The 18,035-nt window shown below is 35.5% G+C and overlaps 8 protein-coding genes across 8 annotated transcripts; 6 read left to right on the top strand and 2 right to left on the bottom strand. All coding sequences in view use genetic code 12, as the record gives it.

Moving 5' to 3' along the window:
• Positions 1 to 31: 31 nt before the first annotated feature.
• On the top strand, positions 32 to 1,647 carry SPAPADRAFT_61761 (uncharacterized protein; the record flags this gene model as incomplete). The annotated part of the gene is made up of 1 exon (XM_007375906.1): positions 32 to 1,647. A coding segment is annotated over one exon (919 nt), but the record flags the coding sequence as incomplete, so codon positions are not given.
• Positions 1,648 to 2,409: 762 nt separating this feature from the next.
• SPAPADRAFT_51223 (uncharacterized protein) lies at positions 2,410 to 5,028 on the top strand (the record flags this gene model as incomplete). Its single annotated transcript, XM_007375905.1, has 1 exon — positions 2,410 to 5,028. One exon carries the CDS (start codon positions 2,410 to 2,412, stop codon positions 5,026 to 5,028), a length of 2,619 nt encoding a protein of 872 aa, XP_007375967.1.
• A 178-nt stretch (positions 5,029 to 5,206) lies between these two features.
• Positions 5,207 to 9,606, top strand: SEC6 (SNARE-binding exocyst subunit; the record flags this gene model as incomplete). Its single annotated transcript, XM_007375902.1, has 2 exons — positions 5,207 to 9,237; positions 9,547 to 9,606. The coding sequence occupies one exon, from the start codon at positions 5,231 to 5,233 to the stop codon at positions 7,706 to 7,708; it is 2,478 nt and encodes an 825-aa protein (XP_007375964.1).
• On the bottom strand, positions 6,050 to 9,582 carry SPAPADRAFT_153961 (mRNA splicing protein; the record flags this gene model as incomplete). The annotated part of the gene is made up of 2 exons (XM_007375903.1): positions 6,050 to 9,237; positions 9,547 to 9,582. One exon carries the CDS (start codon positions 8,665 to 8,667, stop codon positions 7,735 to 7,737), a length of 933 nt encoding a protein of 310 aa, XP_007375965.1.
• On the bottom strand, positions 8,725 to 9,572 carry RPS24 (40S ribosomal protein eS24; the record flags this gene model as incomplete). The annotated part of the gene is made up of 2 exons (XM_007375904.1): positions 8,725 to 9,236; positions 9,545 to 9,572. 2 exons carry the CDS (start codon positions 9,545 to 9,547, stop codon positions 8,832 to 8,834), a joined length of 408 nt encoding a protein of 135 aa, XP_007375966.1.
• Positions 9,607 to 12,317: 2,711 nt separating the features above from the next.
• On the top strand, positions 12,318 to 13,711 carry SPAPADRAFT_72045 (uncharacterized protein; the record flags this gene model as incomplete). Its single annotated transcript, XM_007375901.1, has 1 exon — positions 12,318 to 13,711. The coding sequence occupies one exon, from the start codon at positions 12,456 to 12,458 to the stop codon at positions 13,473 to 13,475; it is 1,020 nt and encodes a 339-aa protein (XP_007375963.1).
• A 1,244-nt stretch (positions 13,712 to 14,955) lies between these two features.
• SPAPADRAFT_51218 (lipase family protein) lies at positions 14,956 to 16,335 on the top strand (the record flags this gene model as incomplete). The annotated part of the gene is made up of 1 exon (XM_007375900.1): positions 14,956 to 16,335. The coding sequence occupies one exon, from the start codon at positions 14,956 to 14,958 to the stop codon at positions 16,333 to 16,335; it is 1,380 nt and encodes a 459-aa protein (XP_007375962.1).
• Positions 16,336 to 16,847: 512 nt separating this feature from the next.
• On the top strand, positions 16,848 to 17,330 carry SPAPADRAFT_51217 (uncharacterized protein; the record flags this gene model as incomplete). The annotated part of the gene is made up of 1 exon (XM_007375899.1): positions 16,848 to 17,330. One exon carries the CDS (start codon positions 16,848 to 16,850, stop codon positions 17,328 to 17,330), a length of 483 nt encoding a protein of 160 aa, XP_007375961.1.
• Positions 17,331 to 18,035: the final 705 nt, after the last annotated feature.

The following is an 18,035-nucleotide window of genomic DNA, read 5'->3' as shown; positions in this document are numbered from 1 at the left end:
CTATTAAAAAAAAAGGCCAACCGCTTTTTCCACAGCACATTACTAGTGGCAATGTCATACACCCCGTCAAACGTCGTTTCTATATTCCTTACCGAGTTTCATCCACGTAATGGATATAAACTAGTATGGTCCAGATCAACAATACCTGATTTTGACTTCACTGGTCTTGATTACAAAAGTATGCCTTCTGGTGTTCACGAATACGGCAAATCAACAGTGTTGATAAGTCATACCAGTCAGGACAAGTTGTATTATGGGATATGCAAGTTCCGACAACATTTGATTGGTGAAGACACCCATGATCGTAACAATATCAAGATCTATTCGTTGGGTATTATATGTCAACCAAGCGAAAGTTTATTCAAACCTAATGAGTTTATTAATAATGGCTGGGAGTTTATTGGTGACTTGGACCATGAGTTGCTTAAATACTTGCAGGAGCAAAAGTATGAGGATTTTGCGGTGTTTGAAAAGTTATTTGAAAGTTTGTGTAAACCATCGTCAAATCTTTTACCACTTCCTAATGCAAAACCAGTTGATGTCACCAATCATCCACTCACTAAGCTTCCTCAACTTTTCAAAACATTTGGGCCTTTGGTTTTTGTATTATACAAACAGGCACTTTTACGTAAACGAATATTAATCTTTAACCAACACCACATCTTTCATGATGACGAAGATTTACTCCCAAATGAAGATCTGGATTTGCTTTTAAACTTATCGACATTTTGCTATTTGGTTTCCTTGGTATCAATTATACCTCAAGATATAGAAATTGCTAGTCAAACTTATTCCCAACCGATCTACAGTATTGGTTTAAATGATTTAACTGGAGATTTGGTCAAGATTGATAACTATATTGGTACTACCAATGATGATATCTTAATTGAGAATAAAGTATATGATATTGGAGTTATGATTGATGATAAAGTAACTATATTCCCTATGGATGATAAAAACAATATCATAAAGGCTACTACCAAGGATTATCACAAGTTTCAACTTATGTACCAAGATTTGCCATTGAATTCGAAATTTAACATTACCAATAATAGAAATTTGTCCACCGAAGATTTAACTTCGATAACCAGTAACACCAATGCTAGTACTAAAGATTTTGATACAGTATTAAGAGGTTGTACTGAGGAACCAGAATGGTGGAAATCTGATGCTACCGAACCAATTTCATGGCGAGAATCTATTTGGTCGGCGTTTTCGTGGTTTGCTACTGCGGGACAACAATTGGAAGTCCATGATGACGTGCCCATAACTCCAACCCATGATAAGATTGATTTCCTCGATTTGATAAATATCATTGGATATTTCCATAAGTTGACGAAAAAGTGGTTTTATTTAATTAATGAGATTGTCATGGAGATTGTTCAGGATGAAGAGAGTCATTTGACGGGGAAAATAGCTTTAGAACTTACATACCAGGACTTGGTAGAAATGGAATTAGATCCTTATTCTCAACAGGATATCGAGTTTATTAAAGAATTTATTCTTCTTTATTGGGGTGAAATGGTTGAAGAGGTTGAAATTGGTATTGGATTCAATAGTATATGTTGTTAGGGTGAAAAGTAGAAAAATATCCAAATTTAGAAGACATTCCGTATATACAGAGACTAATAAAATATCTTCTCCTTAGAGATGTCACTTGTAGGAGTACTTTATCTAAACTATTGGTCCACATCAGAGTAGACCATGTATCAGCATCAGGTTCAAAAGGTAACCATCAATTGTGCTCTACAGTTTACCCGCGCTACTCTTCTCCCCGCTACGGTTATATCGTTTATAGTAATTTATCCAAAAAAAAAAAATAAAAACAAAATAAAAAGAAATCAAAGGCAAATAAAGTGTATAGCCCCGCCGTGTAGTGTTATCATTAAACCCGTTTAAACGGATAAACTTGCCCCTGGATGACATTGTCATCTTTGCTACGCAGATCTAATTGTACGATCGCAAGACAACAAAATTTAGTCTAAATTTAAACCACCCAGCAATTCCGTTTAAGTGTGTGAGTGTTTCGGACAAAGGAAACCACAAACTCAAAACAACAACCGAAGAAAAATAATAAAAAAAAAACACCCAAACAAAAAAAAAAATTAGAACCACCACTTTTCGAAAATCACAGGTAAAGCAACTACATTTATCTTTTGCCCTTTTTCTTCCTTGATCTGTCCTAACCACCATTATCGAGGAAAGACATAGAGTATATATATATACACACACACAACCAGTATATCCAAATACACCCACGTCTGATTCTGATTCCTCACAGTTCAACCTTGTATCAGCAACCAAGGAGCGAAAAAAAAAATCATAACTCAAACACCGTGGTTCAACGATACACCCCTAATCAATTACATAGCTCTTTCTGTTTCAATCAGTCAATCGGAGTAGTATCAAATGAAGGGTCAGATTAATCGTGCCAATAGCACTTCCAGTTCCTCTTCCACCACCACCACCACACCTAAGAACGGATATCGTCGTACGTCCCGTTATGGCAACGGCAATGGTTCGCCCAATATCACCAGTCCAACCACCCCACCTACCAACGCTTCTAATGGTACCTCAGGTGACGATAGTTTAGGAAATAACAGATTGTTGTATTTAGTTTCGAAATCAATTGGCAAGAAATGTATTGCCACCATAACTGATGGGTCAAGGTACCAGGGATTGTTGGTGAATGCAGATTTGTCACCTACAGGAACAAGTGCTATGTCAGTGGTATTATTGAAACCTCAATTAGTTTCCAAAAGCTTGCTTAATGAAAAGAATAACCTTGATGTAGGCAAATTGCCTGAAAATTTGATTATTCAAGCTAAGGATTTGATTGATTTGGAAATTACTGATCTTGACTTGACGGAAAAAGTGGAATCAACCACTGCTCAACAACCTGAACCTACTCCTGTGCAAACGGTTGATTTAACAACTCCACCACCACCACCACCAGTAGTCAAGGAAGTCTCTCCTTCCAAATTCAAAACTGATGTTGATATTTCCGGAAAACTTCAAATTAAAGAACGTGAATTACAAAGATGGGTTCCTGATGAATCAATTGATCACCCACAATTTAGTTTGGAAGACGATGCTGGAGAATGGGATCAATTCAAAGTCAACCAAGAACGTTTTGGTGTTGAATCTACCTATGATGAACATTTGTATACTACAAGAATCGACACTTCGGCTCCAGATTATCATGAACGTGTTGCCCGAGCAGAACAAATTGCTCGAGATATTGAAACTCTGACTACAACTGATAGACATATTCTTGAAGAGAGAGGCGTAATGGTTGATGATAGTGGCATGGATGAAGAAGATAAATATTCTGGTGTTGCCAGAGGTGGTGAAGAATTAATGGCAGCATTAAGAAATGCCACCATTTCAGCAGGTCCAAGTACATTGAACAAGTCATCTCCTGGGAAATATGTGCCACCAAGACAAAGAGCTGCCCACTATCATAACGATCCAGCTATAATATCAAGTTCTGCAACCAATAGGAAGGTTGTATCACCTCCACCTAATTCTGAAATTCCACCCGTGTCTAAGGTTGAAACCCCACCAGTTGATGAGAAACCACAATCTCCAGCTCAAGCAACTCCTGTTGCTGCAGCTAGTTCGACAAAGGAAACCACAACTCCAGTTCCAGTCGACACTCCAATTAGTCGCACTTCCACTTCTACCTCCACTCCTGACATTAAGAAACCATCACCACCTAAAAAGACACAACCTGATTCGATCCCTCCAAAACCACAAGTTCTGGCTCAACATAATGAATCGTTTAGATTGAATGCTCAAAGCGAAATTAACTCATTACGTGAATTTAGCGCAAACTTTAAAATACCTCATAAAATGCCACAAGATTTATTACCTATATTATCTAAAGATAAATTAAAGCAAGATGAGATTTTAAAGAAGCAACAGCAAGTTGCAGCTGCTGCGGCGGTAGCAGCAGCTACAGCCACTACTACTAGTTCTATTGCTGCAACTCCATCTGCATCTCAAGAATCAGTATCTCCACCTGAAAAGAAGAAAGAAACTTCCAAGACTTTTAAATTAAACCCAAAGGCAGCAGCATTTACACCATCTACAAAACACGCACAATTAACCTCTCCACCAAAGACCAATTTCAGATCACCAATTAATGACCCTTCACCAAGAGCATCACAATCAAGACCATATTCTTCAAACGGAAGCATCAGTTCTCAAGGTACTTCTAAAAGACATCATCAAATTTCCCCAGCAGAATTCTTTGGAGGTAACGATAAAATTCCAACTAGAGAATCCCAAGAAAAGAAAATCAATGCATTTAAATTTGCATTTAGTTTATTCATAACCACCAAAGACAAACATGAAGGAACTGGTCCAGTTGTTTTTGAAAAGACGTTCCAAACCCCACCAACTTGGGATTCTACTATTGATGAAACTCACGAAAAATTATTCCCCCAAATTCCACCCAAGGTAGCGACAGGCGCCCCAGGTGCTCCAGGAATGATTCTTCCTGTTGCTTCACCATTCATACCTAATCCAATGATGGCTGGTGGTGCACCAGGAATACCGGCAGGTGCAGCAGGTCAATATCCAAACAAATTCCACATGACTCCACAACAGCAGCAACAGCAACAACAAGCGGCTGCAGCTGCTGCCGCCGCAGCAATGGCTGTCCAATTCCAACAACAACAACAAATGCATGCAGCCATGTTATACCAACAACAACATCCACAAGCACAACAGCAATTCCCAGTACCACCTCCTGCGCCGGGACAACCGCCACTAATGTATCCTGGAGCAGAACCGTTCTTACCACCTGGTGGATTTATACCACCTCCAGGTGCGGGATTCATGTCGACTGGTAGTCCAGTGAATGGTAATATTATTATGGGTCAATATGGAGGTGCAAACCAACAACAACAACATAATTATAATAATCATCATCATAGCGGAGGTAATAGAAGATACAGTGGCCATTCTAAACGAGGAGGAGGTAGTACCAGTGGTGCCAGTGGCGGAAGTGGCCATAGTTAGTTAGTAGTTCTTTTTTTTTTATTATAGGAAGTAAAGTAATTTATCTTGATAATGTGTAGAGTCAGTTGTTGGGTTAACAAATACAAGCCCGCGCTACCATGTTCCGCATGTGTTTACACCTCAAACTTTGACAACCAAAAAATGATTTATATTGTAAACCTCCAGATTTATCCGCTTCATCAATATATCACTTGTTTCACCAATGAGTGACTCTGCACTCTCCAAGATTGGAGAACTTATTAAAATGGAAGATGATTTAGTTAAAATCAGCTCATTGCGTCAACAATTTCTCAAGGAGAAATCTTCCCTTGATATCAACCTTTCTGCAACCACACAACGTCAAATTGATGCTATAATGGACAACCTTTCCAAATTAAACAATACTTCCAAAAGACTTCAATCAATAAAAGGTAACATGAATAAGATCAACCAGATTTATGATGAATCAATTACTGATATCAAGGATTATGACACCATACGTAAAATGACTATAGTTAATTCATTTTTGACTCAAGTATCAAACTTGAAGGGAGATATCTTTGACTTTAAGGCATTTCTTGACATTTTGAATCAAAATATACTGGATGAATATGATCAACTTCGTCAATCTTTGACTTACCCATTACCTAACATCTTCCAAATTCATTATGCTTATACTCAAGCGAGGAACTTTACAGATTACATGGAAACTTATTCCAAGTCCTTGTCTGATGATTCTAGATCCCTTGTTTTGAAAATTGTAAGCCCCATGAAACATACAAGAGTATTATTTGATGAATTGTTAAAAGAGGCTATTATAAGTTTGATTGAAATGGCCAAGGATGAAAATTATGAGTGTATTTTTAATGTTGTTAAAGTTATTGAGATTGAAGCTAGAGAAGATATGAAAGTTGCCATGATGGAAAGCCTAAAGTTAAGTCATGACAATAGTATGATCAATTATTCCAACTTTAGAAGTTCTAGAAGAAACTACAAGAAGTTCTTTTATGATAAATTGGAAGAGTCACTTGATGAGACTTTTAATAACTGTATTGAATATTATCCTGAAAAGATGCAAGTTTATGATAATCTAGGTTGGTTAGAAGAAGAGCTCATATTTGTCAAGAAGAGCTTGATTATGTTCTTTCCTCCCACATGGAAAATTGATGAGTTTATTCAGAATGTTTATTTTAATAGATTACATAAGTTCACCATGGAAGTTATTGAAAGTGAACCTACAGCTGAGGATTTAATGAAGATCTTATCGTATGATAAACGATATGGAAAGTTTATCGAATCTTTACAAGAAGGTAAACGAACACCAAAAGACCAACGTTCAATTATTGGCGAAGATTTGAAGAATGTTGTCTTGGAAGATTATCTCAAGGTCATTGTGTCTAAAATGGGAGAATGGAACCGTAATTTAATGAAACAAGAGACTGAATCATTTAGACAAAGACTGGAACAACCAACTACTTATAATTATTTCCAACTGTACCTTGATGACGAACAAGGAATGGCTGTTGAACGTCAATTTGAAGCTGATGTATTTGTATTGCCAGATTTCACAACTCCATTAACGATGTTGCAACAACAAGCAGATGTTGCAGCTGAATCGGGATATTCCAATATTTTGGTTGGTGTTATTGAAAATTGGTCCAAATGCTATCTTGAAAGAATTGAAAATTTCCGAAACATACTTGAAGATGAAATTGATCGATACATGTCTATATATAATAAGGAAAAATATCTTATCAAAGAAAGTGCGGTTAAAAGATTATTCAAAAGAAAACCTTCGCAAGCAATTATTGACCCCGATGCTTTAACCGACGAAGAAATCAATGAAATCTCCCGACCTGGTTTAATCGAGTATTTGACAGCATTAGGTAATACATTTGTTATCAATACCGATAGACTTCAAGATAAATTCTTGCCTAAATATAAGGACAATGTTCATGCCCATTATCAAGATCGAATCCAACAAGCAATCGAAAGCACTTTAACTCCAAGTACTGATTTAAATGCCCAAATTATCACTGCAATAGTTGAAATTATAATTAATGATCTATACCCTGCATTATCGACATTATTTACCAAGAAATGGTATGAAGAAGATCAACAAACTTCAAATGATCCTATTTCGGCACAATTGATTGTTCAAACCATAAAAGAATATATGCAAGATTTGAGAAGTTATGCATCTTACGATATGTACCTGTTGACATTTAATGTATTGTTGGATAAATTTATTTCCAGTTATATTAGAATTGGGTTGGAAAATATCTTACATGGAGATGGTAAGAAGATTGATCCAACTGCAGTAAAGAAGTATAAATCATTTTCCGAAGCAGTGGATCGTGATATTGCCGTATTCTTTGGTGGATTATCAGACTTATTTACAGCCAAGGACGGTTACTATCTCATGACAAGTTTGAGAGCACTTGAATTTGTGGCCGATATTGGAATGTGTCCTGATCCAATGAATGATATTCCCCACATCTGGGAAAAGAATATCTTGCCGACATTTTATTTTTGCAAAGTTGATGTTGTTCGTGCTACTTGTTTATGCCGAAAGGATATGGATAAGGTTCAAATTAATCAATTGATCCCCGAATTGGAAGCTATACAACGGGGCTACCATGCCAATGTTGAACCACCAGAGGTGATAGTAACTGCATTAGCTAATATTGAATTTAATTAGGCGTGTTTAGAAAAATATAATTCTTTTTAGTCTTCATCAGAAGATGAGTAATCCAAATTGTTGATAACAGGTGTAGATATAGGTTTCTTCTTGAGTGTGATTTTACTTGGGATTGTGGTACGTTTGACGGTTGGAAGCTTAGAAGCCTCCAATGGTCTTTTCAGTCGGGAAAATGCGGTCTTTGCAATTGCTTCATCTTGGTTATCAGCTTGTTCTTGAATTTTCTTTTGTAGTTGTATATCTGATTCGACTTTCTTTTGTGCCATATCAGCTATTTTATCAGTTCCGCCTTTTGCTTTCACATCATCAAGTTTAACTTGCAATTCCTCTAATTGATCATTTATCTCTTGTTGTTTTTGTTGTTCTTGCAATCTCTTTTCAAGATTTTGCATGACATCTCCACCATTATTCAACTGTTCCTTTTCAGACCAAAACGGATCATACTTTCTCTTTTCTTTTAAAAGTTGAAACTTCTTGTTCTCTTCTTCTTCCTTCTCTAGCCGCTTCAATAGATCATCTTCAGATTCACCAGGTTTTGCATTTGAAATCTTTTTCTTTGGTTCATAATTTCGTACCGCCCCTTCCTCAGGGGTATAACCTGCAGTTTGTGGATTTGTTTTAAAAGTAATGGTATTGTTACACCCGGGACAAGTTATATAGAATCTAATGATTTTAATATTAAGATATTTCTCATTGGTAGTTTCTTTTCTTGCATTAAAAGATCTTCGTTCAGCAATATATTCATTACATTTAAGACATCGCATAGAGTATGGTGCCATCATACGAATCTTGATTGTTTGATTGCCATTTTGTTTCTTCTTCTTGACTACCTTGGATGGATCCCAATCTGGAGGGTAGTACTTATTTATGGCTTTTCTCTCGGACATGGTATGTGGGTTGATGATTAAAAAAAAAATACTTACGGGATGCAAACACAACTTTTGTGAATAGCCACGCATTCTACAGTGTAGTGCAAAATTTATAAACTTCTTTTGGCAAATCTACAAATTACAACTCCATTTATAATATACATTCGGAGGGTTTCTTTTTATTAACTAAACCCAAAATTAAATATTATATATCCATGATTGAAATAAAGTAATATAATATAAACATTTCAAGCTTAATCGGCGTTTCTTCTGGCAGCTCTCTTGGCAGCTCTCTTTTGAGTACCAAAGATCTTCTTGTCTCTGTTCTTCTTTTGCTTTCTTTGTTGTCTGGAAGCCTTTTCAACCTTGGTAGCTAAACCGTATCTGACTAATCTGTAGGCTGGTTCGAACTTCTTGGCATCAGCAACGGATTGGTAAATTAAACCGAAACCAGTAGACTTACCTCCACCAAATTGAGTTCTGAAACCGAAAACGGAAACAGCATCCTTTTCAGCCTTGTAAATTTCAGCCAACTTTTCTCTTAATTCGTCCTTGGAGACGTTAGCTCTGTTTGGGTGCAAGACATCAATGACAAATTGTCTTCTGGCTAATAATGGGTTGGAAATAACCTTTCTAGTTCTGATGGTAACAGCGTCACTCTAAAATATTAGTTAGTATATTTGTCAATTTGAAATGGGCAATTTAGACTTTGATCTAGTGATAAGTTGAATATGAACTTCTTGAAATAAATGAGACCCACATCATTCTATGGTGCTTCACTTGGGGTATGATGGTTGAATAGTTTAAACTCTGTGGATATGGTATTTGGTAGAATGCTCCTTCACAAAAAATTTTTCAAATGATTAAACTCCACTTATTGTATTTCCCTGTTGTATATTGTGCATTTCACTCATGAATCTGTATTGTTTAGATCTAAATGCTTAACATGATATGGTCATTTACATACCATTTTGATGATATTTCTATAACGGTTCAACTAAGAGAAATCTGAAAATAAAGATTGAAATTATTGTATGGTGATAGGTTTTTTTTTGCTTTGGTGCAAGCGAGCCAAAAGTTTGTTAGTGCGAAACATCGAAAAGAAAAATTTTAACTATGGGACTGCATATTGTCATAGCATATTTAGAAGGGGAAGGTGTTTGTTCATAGCTTCTTGTGTTTGTGCGCGAAAATTTTGTTAGTGCACTAACAAATTTTATGTCCTGCATACATAATTGCAGTGGTATTACAGAATAAAAGAAAAAACAGTCACATTTGCACGTGACTATTTAACCCTAACCATTTTTTATAAGTGTTGAAAACAAGTTTTGTTTTAAATGGTACATAGGCTGCAAATAGATTAAACATAGCAGTGAAAGGGGTATAGAGATAATCTAACGTGGTGTATTAGTAGGTCTTTTTTTTGGAAATTTGTCTTTTGGTTTACTTGTTATTATATATAGATATTTTTCTACATTAGTTGACATATTCTGATAGAAATTGAACAAAATTTTGTGAATATGTTGATTAGATTTGGTTATTTTTTTAAAAATTTACTGAAAACTTGATTGAGCAAACTATAAATCTGGTATTAAAGTCATTACTGTTGAATTACATCCACATTTCAAAGTACTTGATATAATGTTTTTTTAATATTTGCTCCTGATGGTGTAGTGTAATTGTAAAATCTCTGTAAATTAACCCTGTTATGCATCTAGAGGAAGAAGTTACTGCAGGGGTATAACACTTCATTCGAAGCACTACCCTGAAAGGTGAAAGAATTTAGAACATTAATAGAATAATTAATAAGATGGCCATATCTTTTTATCAGATTGAATATACTCTAATTTATAATAATCTATTGATTCAATAGTAGTAACGAGAATAACTATAGTTGCTGAATATTACGAGAGAAAAAATACTGTTCTAACTCCAGATTCTTTAATCACAAGGAATCAAGAAATTTAGTTCCGAATTCATTGGCCTACACTATATACTAAACTCAACCAAAGGAGTACAAGTATGTTGTTCCCAAGTATATTTTTCTTTACTGGTACCATTCTTGAATGAACCCATATTTCATGATTATAGTTAAACAAGTTGAATAGTGATTGCATCTGGTTTATTTGAATTCAAGTTTCCCAGACTTATATATTTCTCCATGATGTAGAGACTGTATAATAATTTCCACATAGATGTAAATATCTAATAGCCATGATGCAAAGCGATTGGCGGGAGTATATACTAGATGGTCTTCATTTTAAAGTAGTTGAACCACTGTTTTCAACAGAGCTTCTTTTTATCCATTCAATGTAGATCCAAGAATACTTCTATGGAAACATAAATTCAATGATGGAGGTAGAATTACAACCAAGGGATGATAACATTGGAATAAGTGATACTATAAGAAATTACTATGAAATGAATTCGGTTTTTTTTTTCAATAATTTGACTATCACGGAAGCCGCACCATTTTCAATTTTGTATGTAATAGACCTATACTTCTAACATTTAATGCAGCAAAAATTCACAGAGTAGCCGGTTTAATTATAGAACAAATTACCGTGGATAACAAGTAAAAGTCATCCCAGTTGTGTTTTATCACCACCAGTAGTACACCTCTAAATAGCACGCCTTTATTTCATGAGAAAAAAGAACAATAGTGTTAATACTGACAAACTAAGAAAAAAGAAAACATTGATCTTTATGGAGTTCTTTTGCAGGAAAAACTCAAGGAATCATTTGCCAAGAATTTTATCAATATATGCAAGCAAAGGTGGGTACAGGGTGCTGGTTTTCCAGATCAGGTTACTATTAACCATTGCTTAAATCGCTTTGAGGCGAACAAAACACAAATGATAATTTTATGTGTGATACTCTTGCTTTCTTATCGATTAGTTTTGGTAATTATTACTACTTTTAGTAGATTCGAACCTTAGGATAGGAGATTGTTGGTATGTTCTGTGCTGCAAAGTTCTATTGTTGTAAATTCAACAACAAAAAAAACGATCTTCGTTGAGAAACGCCAAGCCCGTATGCGGTTTTGCAACTGTTGTAAATACAACCGAAAAATAAACTTTATTGCAAACGACTACCAACAATGGGAACATCTAAAATATAACGTTGATACGCAGACCAAGACTTTAAGGCTCGGAAGATAGACCCATCAACTTGAAATAGCTTGTCGTATTTGGACTTCTCCTGACGATAAATAAGCTTATGTACTGAAAACGCAAATTTCTTATTGGCCATCGTTCCTAATTGAGTTCAATTGATTCCATGTTTGGAAAATAATCGTAAGATTGATCGAGGGTTTCTTTATTTTTTTCACGCCAAGAGAAATGTCTGAATCAACCTCGAATTTTAAATTTGATGAAAATATTTACAATTCAGATCAATTTCATTCAGTATCGAGGTGCATTTCTAAACTAATTAGGTGATTTCAAAACCGCGTTCTTGAGATTTGTCTTTCCAGTAGGCGGATTTGAAAGAAGGCTTTCTAAATAAAAACCCAGTAATGGCGTGATAATATACTCCCCCATAAGGTTCTATATACCTTCATAGAGAATTGGGTAATACGTCTGATAATCATTCAAGATACTAAATATAACACAATTGTAAGCAGTTTCAAATTATACTTTAGACAATACCTTATGATACTTATTCAAATCATCCAATTTTTTTGCTGGTCACTATATACCCATTGTTTTTGATGCAAATCCAATATTTTCCACGCGTACATACATATTTTTTTTGTGAATTGGTATATATATATTTGTACCCAATTCCACCCCCCCCCTCGAGGAATCCTTTTTCTGTTCTTCTCGATCATTAAGTCTTGAACCTTTACTCTCGCTTTTTAACAGTTATAATAAACAATGAGATTTACTTCAATCATCGCCACTGCGGTTTTATTGACACAAGCTATTGCACTTGATGTTGCTTGTTTGGTTTCAGGTGTTCGAGTTGCTGTCGTGGACTTGGATACTGGTATCTGTCCATTTACCATCCCATCAGGATTACCAATTTTGTTTGACTTTGTTTCTCCTCAAGATTACAATATTATCTTCTACTACTCAATTGCTGCTGGTGAAAGATACTTTAATGACATTGTTCATGCCGGTAATATTATCAGTATTCCAGCCAAGATATTGTTTAACACCCCAGGTGCTCCATTATACCAAGTTAGAGCTCAAAAAGAACCAGCTTCCAACTCCACTGAAGCTTTAAGAAGAAGGTTATGGAAAGATACCGTCATTGAAAAGAGAGATGATGCTTCAGATTTTGCAGAAACTCTCAAGGATCTCGATGGTACTTTGGTTGGTCCAGATGTATTCCAGGTTGTTCCTGTTGATGAAGCTACTTGTACAGAAGAAATAACCACTGAAGTTTGTACTGTTGTTAACGTTGTCACCTGTACAAAGACTGTTTGTGAACCAACAACTGTTCCAGCTAAGCCAACTTGCATCACCACAACTGTCAATGAAGTTGTCACCGTTTTGACCACTTATTGTCCAGAATCCTCAATTGCTGTACCAACTTTCATCGTTACCATCACCGAAGCTGAAACTGTTATTACTTGTCCAGCTACTCCAGCACTTACTACTGTCACTAGTGCAGGTGTCACCACCGTAGTTGTCACTACTGTTCCAGTTACCCAAACTGTTACCAAGCCAGCTGCTCCAGGTGTTGCTACCGCTACTACTCCAGCTGCCCCAGCCGGTTCTGCTGTTGCTACTGCTTCTACTCCAGGTGCTCCAGGTGCCTCAGGTGCTGCCACTGTTGCTCCAGCTGGTTCCACTACCAATGCAGTCGTTTCCACTTTCGGAAATGGTGCTGCTAGTGTTGGTTCTACCTTCTTGGCTTTAGCTTTGATCCCATTAGGTTACCTCATTTAATCAGATCCATATCTTTTTTGTGATATATTTTATGGTCAAAATTAAAAGAAGTTGACACTTATTTTTTTTTCGTTCCTTTTTGAGAGTGGCTAATTATGTTTTTGCAGCCATAGGATTTTAACTTGGTGTTCCCAAGGTGGTTTTTTTTTTTCTGATTCTTGTTTCCTTTCTTTTTTCCACGTTACTGTTGGACATTCGTTTATATTTCTATGGTTGATCGGTTAGTTTTGTAAATGAACAATTTAACCCTTTTGTATATGTTACTATTTTTGTATTGCTTAATGTACAAAATTTTGCAAATTGAGTGTAAGTGTGATAATGATTCTTGGTAATGTTGAAAGGGTATGTAAGTTACTAGAATGCATTATGCTAGGAGTAGCAAAACCTTGAGTAGCTTTTGTTAATAGATTGTTGTGTTGATTGGGTAAAGGTATTTGTTTTTACAAATAAACTGATCTTCAAGTTTAAAATGGACTGTTGTAATAATACTAACTAGCACGTTATCATGGTTGCAAGAAAAGTTTTTGATTTTAGACGTTAAAGGTATATGTGAGTGTTTGAAATTTGTATTTCCTATACATCTATTGGTATATATAGATTGATATAACCAACAGTTGATTTATCAGAACTTGTATAAATCTATGGAGTGTGGTTGGACAAAACAATTTCATTTTAATTTTTCTTGCCATTCTACACTACTTCTCTAGAACAAAATCACCACAAGAATATTTTATATAATGACGAAATTTACTTCCACTATGAATCAACTGCCATCAGCCCATGTTCTATACCTATGATCCAAGGTAGTCAATTTTCTTGCATAAACTTGACCTAATCAAGAAGATAAATTTGAAAATAGATCACTCGAAATTGAAACCATATATTGAAGCCACGTTCAAGGAATTACGTAATTGTGAAAGCTATGAATCATTTGAGATATGAGTTTATCAAACCATATGATATTTACCTAATATAAGTACATTTTAGTGCCAGCATTACTCAATAGGTGATATTGCATCGGACAACATCAAACTACACAAGAAACAAAACCGGGCGATGATTGATGTTTGAGTATGATCCATCCAGGAGTCAGTCTCTTATGGTTACACACTGAAACACATGATGAATATGACCAACATATTGATTATTCATACATAAATGTGCCAAATGTACAGATTCTGCAATATGTCATTATAAAAAGAAACGTTTACTGTATAAGAGATGCATATATTGGCATATATGTTTGAATTGAGATGACTATATGAAGGCATGTGAGACGAGTAGTGAATTACATCATCATGATCATGTGGATAAGTAAGTGACCGTCACTCTTTAGCATGACACACAGTTGTGAAACACACCATACATCATGTTGTCCAGGTATTTCCTAATATCATCATCCCAACACTGAATCACTATTTAAAGATCCAATGTCGCTGGGATTTAGCTTGGAATTTAGAAAAGTTCAAATCAACCAACAATGACTTTTATTATTTTCTTTTTCCTTTATATTTTGCAATCAGTTGCAATTCCACTTCAGTTAAGCAGTCCTTTAGATGATGACTTTTACACACTTCCTCAAGGTTACGAAGCAGCAGCTCCTGGTGATATTTTGAAAATTCGACCAGCACCTGCCCAACTTTCCAGTCTATTCATTCCCGTCAATGTTAAAAATGTTTGGCAATTGGTGGTGAGATCTGAAGATTCATTTGGTCAACCAACAGCGTTTATTACAACTATCATTGAACCATTTAATGCTGACCCATCCAAAGTTGTTTCATACCAAACAATGGAAGATTCGGCCAGCTTAAACTGTTCACCATCATATGGTTTACAATCGGGATCACCAATTTCCACAATAGCAACCCAATATGATATGACATTTATGGTGACTGCCCTTGACCAGGGATATTATGTTGCTAGTCCCGATTACGAAGGGTTTATTTCTGCATTCACAGTAGGTAGAAGATCAGGACAGGCCGTGCTTGATTCTGTAAGAGCAGTAATAAATTCAGGAAACTTTACTGGGATAAACAATGATGCTAAGGTAGGACTTTGGGGATATTCAGGCGGTGCATTAGCATCTGGTTGGGCTGCTGCACTTCAACCATCATATGCCCCTGAATTGAAATCTACTTTAGTTGGTGCTTCTCTTGGAGGGTTTGTTACCAATATTACTGCTGTTGCAGAAATTGTTGATGGAGAATTATTTGCCGGATTAATCCCAGTGGCATTGACTGGAATCAGTAATGAATACCCTCAAGCCAAAGTACTCGTTCAAGAAAACGTTGCACCACAACATTTAGCCAAGTTTAATGAAGCTGGAAATAAGTGTCTTATTCCTTCAATATTTTACTTTTTCTTTGACCATATTCTTACTGGAACAGATCCCATGATTCCTGCTGGTTTTTCATTACTAGCAAACGGTCAAGTGAAATCAATAATTGAGTCAAACTCTCTTGTTTATTTAAATTCCAGCTATGTTCCTGAAATTCCTATATTTGTCTACCATGGTACATTGGACATGGTTGTTCCAATCAAAGATGTCTATGTCACATATGACAACTGGTGTAATTGGGGAATTGGCTCATTTGAATTTGCTGAAGATTTATTGAATGGTCATCTTAGTGAACAATTAGTTGGAGGACCTGCTGCATGGACCTGGTTAGATCGTTTACTCCAAGGAGGAAAACCAATTAATGGATGTTCGCATACATCAAGAGTATCAAATTTGCTTTACCCTGGAATTTCTGCAGCTACAAAAGATTACTTTGAAGGGATCAAAGATTCATTGTTGGATATGCAATTAGGACCAGAAGCCAAGAATATGACCATGAAAGATATATTTAATAAGTATTAGTGTGTAGTTTATCAATTGAAGATTTGTTTTCGCATTGGCGCTGTAAATATGAAAATTAAATGTTCAAATTGAGAGTTTGAAGATTTATACAATTTTATCTGGAACCACATTGAATATGACGTAACTTATAATTAGAAAGTAAATACAAGTATTTTGAATCTACTAATTAGTTATGATTTAATTTGCTAATTATGATTCAAGTATATATGCGATAGAACATAGTATTAAGCTGTGAATTTATTTACTACATCTTTGTACTTGAAATATCTTTATCTAAGTAAACTTAAAAAATGTTGAAGCATTATTTCTCTGATTTCGTTCAAGGTTTTTTTGAATCATCCAATGAGGGAAGCAGTTTTCTGCATATTTAAGTTTCATAATACAAAAATCTTGGCATATTTTCATATTTTTATATAAAGAGCAGAAAGTTTAGTCGTGATAGCTATACTAAAACTAACAATTGTTCAATAATACCAGGTTTGTATACCAACTTGAAATAGCCATCCAACTGTATGAACATTGACAACAGTGATAATATTGAATGGGTAGTAAAATTTTTAGAGTATTATTTACCAAAACTTCCTGACCATGCCATCATTTTCATTTTCGACTTACTTGATGCAGAGTACATTAAGGGATTCTTTTTATACTTCCCAAATGATATAATTCATCAGTTGCTAGTTCAACAGTACTACTCTCAGTTACTTCATTTTCAAATAGCGGACGGGAATGACCAAGTCGATGTAACCATGCATGATTACACACTGAACCCATTTGTTTCATTTTATGGTGTCAAGAATATTTTACGCTTCATGAATGATTTTCCGGAAATTGTTCCTCGAAGATTAGTATTTATTGGTGAAATTGAAAAGAGAATCTTGGACGATGCCAGAATCTCTAAAATTGAAGAGATAGAAATAATTTTGGAAACTTTAGAAAATTACAAAGATCTAAGGAGTGGGACTCGCGATTTAGTTGTCAACCTGCCTAATTGAGAACGCGAGTTGTTAACCCTGGATTTTGGTGCGAATGTACTAGTTGTTAACCCTTACAGGTTACGCTCCCATAGTAAAAGAGCTTGAGTTGTTAACCCTCATACAAAATTGACCTGACTTTACAGTTTGGAATATACACCTTTTACAGGTTGGATGCCTAACTTGTAAAAATTTCAAAATCTTTTTTCGGGTGCTACCAGTGATTCTCGCGTATTTTTATAGAATAGACCCGCCGCAGGTTCCCAAAAAAACGCGTAGAAAAGCTGAAAGGAGAAATATTGTTTACCTGGGGTAACATGGCTGGAACCATTTCGCACTGAGACAATAGACAATAGTACACCATCTAATTATATTTTTTTAATTATACACCGGGTTCGGCTAAAATAGAAAGGGGGTATAATTAATCCCAAACAGGAATAATACACGGTCGACACATTTTCTAGAAACATTTCTATATTTATATAACATCATTCCTTGAAATATGTTTTTCCTTTTGTATTTTTTTCCTCAGCAATGACGATTTTTGCACCAACCCATGATCTTTTTGATGATGAGTTAGAAGATGACGAATTTAGTGATGTCGAAGAAACTGCGAATACTTATGATCAACCTGTTAGCTCAGCCATAGCACCACTTTTCGATCTCGATGTTGTTAAATTATCAGAAACTTATACTTATGTTTGAAGGGCTTTTGATACATACCCA

Source organism: Spathaspora passalidarum, assembly GCF_000223485.1.
Source record: "Spathaspora passalidarum NRRL Y-27907 unplaced genomic scaffold SPAPAscaffold_5, whole genome shotgun sequence".
NCBI classification, from domain to species: Eukaryota; Fungi; Ascomycota; class Pichiomycetes; order Serinales; family Debaryomycetaceae; genus Spathaspora; species Spathaspora passalidarum.
Note: the sequence above shows the minus strand (reverse complement) of the source record. Positions and strands in the feature narration are given on the sequence as shown.